The sequence below is a fragment of the Pteropus alecto genome, unplaced genomic scaffold (assembly GCF_000325575.1).
Source record: "Pteropus alecto unplaced genomic scaffold, ASM32557v1 scaffold63, whole genome shotgun sequence".
NCBI lineage: Eukaryota > Metazoa > Chordata > Mammalia > Chiroptera > Pteropodidae > Pteropus > Pteropus alecto.
Window position 1 is genome coordinate 1,741,897 of NW_006434897.1, and position 7,647 is coordinate 1,749,543.

The 7,647-nt window shown below is 33.0% G+C and overlaps 1 protein-coding gene across 2 annotated transcripts in view; it reads right to left on the minus strand.

Annotated features, from left to right (window-relative positions):
* Positions 1-2,514: 2,514 nt before the first annotated feature.
* The window catches only part of SNCA (synuclein alpha), a 99,403-nt gene continuing 94,270 nt past the window's right edge, over positions 2,515-7,647 (minus strand). For both annotated transcript variants that reach the window (XM_006910730.2, XM_006910731.2), the window contains exons 5-6: positions 5,510-5,593; positions 2,515-3,336 (exon numbers count right to left, since the gene is read on the minus strand). In XM_006910730.2, coding sequence (XP_006910792.1) covers positions 3,304-3,336; positions 5,510-5,593 — 117 coding nt within the window. In that variant the 3' untranslated portion in view covers positions 2,515-3,303. The remainder of the gene's footprint in view (positions 3,337-5,509; positions 5,594-7,647) is intronic.

Here is a 7,647-nt window from a genome sequence, read left to right on the forward strand (position 1 = left end):
AAAATGACAAAATTTGCCTTACTATATATTGCTGTTATTAACATTTTTATCTTGTGAACATAAATTATATCTGTCATCAAGACATACAGTTTAGTTATAAGAAAATATCAACCAATGGAATCAGGGGCTGGCTAATTTCTACTAGAATTAGAAATATATATCCATATAGATGAGTATCACTTATACCAGACATAGACATCTGAAGAAAAACAGAAACTAATTACATGTAGAAAAGCATGGCTACTACCTCATTCCCTAGACTTCGGGAGGGTTCTCTTACACAGTTGTGTATCCTCACTCTGAGAGACAATGTAGCCTAGGGGCTGAGAGCACACACTCTGGCCCTACATTGATTAGAACACCTGGGTCTACCTCTGATTAGCTGTGTAGCTTTGAGAAAGTTACTTAGCTTATGGGTACCTCAGTTCGCTCATGTACAAAATGAAAATAATATTGGAACTTCTTAGGTTTAAGAATAAATGAGCTAATATTGATAAATCACTTACATCCATATTTGATACATAGTCATTTTTAAAAACTATCTCCAATTCCAGGGGCACAGCAAATTGGGAAATGCCATCTCTGTTATAGTCCTGCCCAAGACAGACAGACCACAGTGGGATGAACTCATCCCAGGTAAACACAGTATACCTTCAGCGAGTTGGGCAGAGATATCTGTTAAGTTTGCAGTTAGAAAAATGTTTTTTCTTTCCTCAGTATAGATGTAGACAACCCTATCTTAGAATTAATGGATGTCCTTGAGGGTGTGTGCGTGTGTGTGTGTGTGTGTGTGTGTGTGTGTGTTTGTGTGTGAAGTTTTCTCATAGTTACCTACTGGATGAGCCAGAAGGATGAGGAAACATACTTGAATCTCACACTGGTGAAAAGACATTGAAAGTCTTTTATAGAGAACAGGTTGTTCTCTATATTTATAAGTCTGTTTCTGGTTTGCTTATTCATTGATTTTGTTTTTTTTTTAGATTCCACATGTAAGTGAGATCATATGGTGCTTGTCTTTTCCTGACTTCGCTTAGCGTGATACCCTCTACCTCCATCCATGTTGTCACAAATGACAAGATTTCATTCTTTTTTATGACAAGATTTTATTTTTTTATGTCTGAGTTTTAGTAGATTTTATGTATGTACCATAGTTTCTTTATCCATTCGTTTGTCGATGGACACTTAGGTTGCTTCCATATCTTGGTTATTACTATCAATGCTGCAATGAACATAAGCGTGCATATATCTTTTCAAGTTAGTGTTTTTGTTTTCTTTGGATAAACACAAGGAAATGGAATTACTGGATCCTGTGGCAGCTCTATTTTCAATTTTTTGAGGAACCTTCATACTGTTGTCCATAGTAGCTACACCAATTTACAATGCCACCAAGAGCGTCTGAGAGTTCCCTCCTCTCCACATCTTCACCAGCACTTGTTATTTGTTTGATAGACATTCTGACAGGTGGGAGGTGGTATCTTATTGTGGTTTTAATTTGCATTTCCCTGATAATTAGTGACGTTGAGCACCTTTTCCTGTCTGTTGGCCATCTGTATGTCTTCTTGGGAGAAATGTCTATTCAGGCCCTCTGCCCATTTTTTAATTGGATGTTTTTTTAGTGTTGAGTTGTATGAGTTCTTTATATATTCTGGATATTAACCCTTTATTGGATGTATCATTTGCAAATATTTTCTCCCATTGAGTAGGTTGTTTTTTCGATTTGTTGATGATTTCCTTTGCCGTGCAAAATCTTTTTAGTTTAATAAAAAGTAGTACCATTTATTTATTTTGTTTTCCTTGCTCGAGATATATCCAAAAAGATATTGCTAAGAGCAACATCAGAGTTTACTACCCATGTTTTTTTTCTAGGAAAGTTATGGTTTCAGGTCTAACATTTAAGTTTTTAATCCATTTTGAGTTTATTTTTGTATGTAGTATAAGAAAGTGGACCAGTTTTGTCAACACCACTTATTGAAGAGACTAGCTTTACCCAATTGTATATCTTTTTCTCCTTTAACATAGATTAATTGACCATATAAGTTAGGATTTATTTCTGGGCTCTCTATTCTATTAATCTAACTACATTTAAAAGTGACTATGCCATTTTTCTTCTGAATAATTAAAACGATAAACCAAATAAATTTTTAATTTACATAGGGTTTTCACTGTCAGGTTTTCTGTCAGTACCCATGAGGAGTTAGTGGATCTTTCCCAAATAGAAAAACCTTTCCTAAAGAAGTATTCTGGAATTCATCAATGTATCAGAATTTAAATGAGAAATTTTTATACTCTAGACAATTGATATTTCTTAAAGTGATTTTCTGATAGTTCCCAGAGATGTTTAAAGGTATTTTTTTGGTTGGGGGTCTGGTGGGAGAAGGATTTCTGATTATTAAAAAAAAAAAATGCTCGGTTAAACGATGTTAGGTTTCTTCCCCTAGAGCCTTTAATATGTCTTATGAATATCTAAAGGAAATGTAGTCAAAACCATATGTTACACTCATCATCCCATGAAACTCAGTTTTTCAGTATAGCGTCTTAGGAACCAGTGCACATCAAAACATACTTTTGCATAGAGTTGCTTCAGGTAATTCCAAGAGTGAAGGGTCAATGTTTTATCTTATGTCTAACTCTTCTAAAGTTTCTCCTCTTTCAAATGTCTGTCAACTTTATATTTAGGTTATAGTGTCAGTTCTCATTTCATGTTGTTTATAAGCATGATTTTATTAACGTGAGATGGGATTTAAAAAGATTTTTGTAATGAGAATTTATTTTAATTTTCACCATTTCTATACAAACACAAGTTAACAAAACACATCACAAAACTGTAAAGTTTCATAGTTAATATGTATAGGTGCATAGTTTCATGCTCACATGTTTTTAAGTATTGTATATATTAATGAATTACACAATATATCATTAAAAGACACCTAAAAATCTTATTATATATGATAGTAAATCACAACTTCTCAACAAGAGCAACAACAACAAAAAAATAGTGAAGATTTACAAACAAGTGGTAGTCACTTAGGTGTTTTTAATTTGTTTTAACATTTTCTATTTGAAGCCACAATATCCACACAGCACACAAGGAACCTGCTACCATATATTCACTTCAGTGAGAGGGAAGCACCGAAATGCTGAATTGGGGCAGGTACAGATGCTTCAATCACTGCTGATGGAGACTTCAAAATACACTGTAAAAACTTTGGGAAAATGTCATGACTGGGCATGTTGGAACTGAGCACTTATACAGGATGGAACATCTGTCAGCAGATCTTGAGAAACTGAGAGCAAAGGTATTTCTTAGGCTTCAGGTTCATAGTCTTGATACCCTTCCTAATAGGAAAATCAGAAAGACGACATGCAGTTAGTATAAATGATCAGTAATTAAAGATTTAGGGTGAATGAGCTAGAACATGGTTCACCACTTTTAGTCAAGGTTATACACGTGACAGATCTGGTGCTATTCTACTACACATAATTTTATTTTTAAATTTTGTCTGTCAAATATAAAAGTGAATTATGCTGGTGATCGGAGATAGGATATCTAATTGCCATTAAACAATCATATGACCTAGTTCTGTAGGGTAAATTAGTTGGCCTATCTGGTTCTCGGTTTCCTCAGCAGTAAAAAGTGAAAATTAAACCAAATGGCCTACAATGCCTCTTCTAAGGTAAGATGATCTAGTTCTTAAAAGTAAGACAGTTAAATGCAATTTACATTTTTTTCTCCTTTCTCTATCCCAATGAAAATTTTATCTTCATCCATGGCTTTATCACTTCCATCCACTCCCTACTTGCCATACAATAAATGGATAACATCCACGATAAAAATAATGGCCATAACTAAAGTGATCAGATTAGTTCTCCTAAAGAATAACTAATATCAGGATCCTGTTTAAAATCAAACAAATATGCTTTGAATAACTCAAGTTGCTTTCTGAATAAAGTACAAATTTAAATGAAAAATTTGTTCTAGTACTCTACAGTTTGTCTTTGACTCATTGCCGCAGCTATAATCTGCCACTATTCTGTCTGTTCCCTAAGCTTGCATCATATTTAATTACTGTTCCTCAGACATATCTTTATGCATTGTCAGACAGGCATACCTTTGCTTCTGATATTCCTTTGTGCTAAAATGTCCTCCCCATTTTGGCCTATCACATCTCCCACCTTCTCCCACCCAAATCAATACCATCTCCTCCATAAAACTTCTCCTAATTGATCTAAACAGATCCTTTAAAATGTTACTTTTTTGGTTTAATTTTGGTACATTTCTGCTTCTGTGATACCTGGTGCATAGAAGACAATAATGTTTAAGAAATGACAAATGAAAGAATGAATTTGTATGTTTTTAGCAAACCTAATGGGGCGTATACTTCTGGGTCTTGGTACGATCATTTATTCTTATTTGTATTTTCTGTAGTGTTTAACATTGTGTCATGCATAAAACGACCCCCAAATATTGGTAAAATCTAGGCAAAGAAACAACTGAATCTCAATTTCTAGAAATGGGATTATCATCAATATGCCTTTTAATGATGCAATGAAGAATAATACATATGCTAACTATAACACAATTTCACTCAATTTTTAGTGAAGCGATAATACATTTTCTTATGACATCTGTGTTTGGTATCATGGTAATATTGTCCTCATAGAATTAGTTGGGGAGTGTTCCCTCTTCTATTTTTTAGAAGATGATTTATTAATATTAATTGTAAGTAATTGGATTTACTGTAATTATTCTTTAAATGTTTGGCAGAATTCACCAGCAAAGCCGCCTGGTCTTGAAATTTTCTTTATGGATAGGTTTTTAATAATTCACTCTGTACTTTATTAAGAGGTCTTCTCAGATTTTCTCTTGAGTCAGTTTCATCCATCTAAAAGTATGTTCTAATTTCCCTTGTGATACATTTTCTCTTAAAAAACTTATTTTCAAATTAAAGTTAATCAAATGTGCTGTTTAAAATGCTATACTGAGTTATATCAGTTGTTGCATACCATTCATTTATCATCTTTCTACTGTATAATTTTTGTGGTTAACTTTTTTTACTATGCAAACATTCCCCTGGAAATGTATGACAAATAATAATTACTTTCTTTCAGCACCAGTTAATTTCTCTAACTTTCCATTTTGGATTTGAGAATGTAAGATTTCTAATAAAAATGGTTCTCTAATGCAAGTTGAAAAACTTTTTTTTTTTTTATAAAAGGCCAGTTAGTAGGTATTTTAGTGTAGGGGGCACATCTGACCTCCATTGCTGGGGATTTTTTTTCTGTTTTTTTTTAAACCCTTCACAAATGTAAAAACCATTTTTAGCTTGCAAGTTGTCCACGTCAAATATATCCTGGATTTGGCCAGCTTGTTCATCTAGAGAGTAAGTCATTCTCATTAAGGAGAAATACAAGAAAAATCTGAGAGTGACGGATTTTGGTACTACTTATTGGAGATACCCAACTTAAACTACTAAACTTTGTTTGGAGTTTTATGTATATAAACTTTTACCTCGGAAGGCATTTCATAAGTTTCGTTTTCAGGATCCATGGGCATATCTTCCAGAATTCCTTCCTGTGGAGCTCCTTCTTCACTCTAATGTTTAAATGAAAGCAGAAAAAGAATATGATGAGGTACTATTTATCACTTTTTAAAGTCACAAACATTTTGAAAACATCCGATGTACAATACTGGCAAGGATGTTGTAAAAATGATACTCAGTATTACTGTTGGCATTCTAAACTATACAATACTTTTGGAAAAACATTGTGGCAACATGTGTTATTTATCCTAAATATGCACAATTTTTTTGCCCAAGTAATTCATTATCCAAGAAATAGTTCAAAGCTATAATTCAAAGATGTTTTTCACAGGATCAGGGACAACGGTAAAAAATGAACCTGAATATTCAACAGATGAAGAACAGTTAAGAAAATTATCATTCAACTATTCAATATTATGAAGACATGTATTAATATGATGTGAGAATTATATAGCAAAATGAGAACATATTTATGATAAAAGTTTTAGCAGGCTATCCAGTATTTTATATATTATGGATACGACCTGTGTAGAATTAAGATGCAAAGTTAAAAAGATTAAAGAAAACACAACAAAATGTTAAAAATACTTTTTGTTAGGTATGTTATTTTTACTTTTTAAGTTTTGTTATAACCATTAATAATGTAAAAGCATACATATTTTGTAATGTATTTTTAAATAATGGTAATTTTTTTCTGAAATTTCAAGATTTAAACTATATAGATATATATTTGGAGGAAGGAAATCAAATACATGGTCAGCCAATTTTCCAGGTATCTCCCTTTAGAAATAGGATATCACAAAACTCAAATTTAAATGATCATTGTTTTATTAGTATTATTCATTAAATACCTTTTGTTGCTTTGCATTTATTTCAGCAAAGTAATAATAAGAAGATAAAGTTCATTGAAAATTGAAAGAGCAGAGCAGCAATGTGAGCCTAAATAACTTAAAGAGATCAAGAATAGCCCCACAGCCAATGTAGCTTATGTTTAAAAATGTCTGATGTAAATGTTTCCTCATGTCTTCATCATAGAAGTAACTGGCAGGAAGAAGGATGAGGAAATGGCTGATCATGAGAAAAGATCAAACTGAAACTCATGCCTACATCATCCAGGCAGAGAAGTTTAGAGATCCTCTTCCCCTGCCCAATTCTTTTTTTTATAAACCAAAAAAATTCAAGTTATATATAAATAAAATTAAATATAAACCATCCCCCAAATACCTTACTTCTAAATGTGGAGTACAGATATTGTTTCCATAGTGTTTCGCTTCCTAATACGAGTCAAAAGTACAGGTTCTGTTGCATTATGGTTAGACACAAGGTTATGTCTATGGTTAGAGCTGCGGTGAGAATACTTAAGATCTACTTCCCAGTAAATTTCAAGTATACAATACAGTACTGCTAACTATATATATAATCGAGAACTTATACATCTTGCATAACTGAAATTTTGTATCCTTTGACCAATATTACCCCATGTTACCCTGCCCCTGGCTCCTGGCCACCACTATTGTACTCTCTGCTTCTATGACTATTTTATTATATTTTATTTATTTATTTTTATTAAGTTTATTGTGGTAACATTGGTTAATACAATTATATAATTCTCAGATGTACATTATAATTTGACATCTATATATTCTATTGTATGTTTACCACCCAAAGTCCAGTTTCCTTCAGCTACCATATATTTGATCCCATTTACCCACTTCACCCTCTCCCTACCCTCCTATATTTGACCCCCTTTACCCTGTCTACCACCCACATCCTTTCCCACCCCACTAGTAAACCACTAGTCTATAGTCCATGTTCATGAGTCTCCATTTGTTTGTCCTGCTCATATGTTGCTTTTAGGTTTATATCCCACATATAAATGATGTCATGTGATTTACAACATTTTCTATCTGGCTTATTTCACTTAGCATGATTTTCTCAAGGTCCTTCCATGTTGTTGCAAATGGTAGTATTGTACTCTTCTTATGTCTGAGTAATATTCCATTGTATATATTAACCACAGCTTCTTTAGCCAATCATCTATCGTAGGACACTTCAGTTGCTTCCATGTCCTGGCCACTGTGAAGAATGCTGCTATGCACATCGGTGT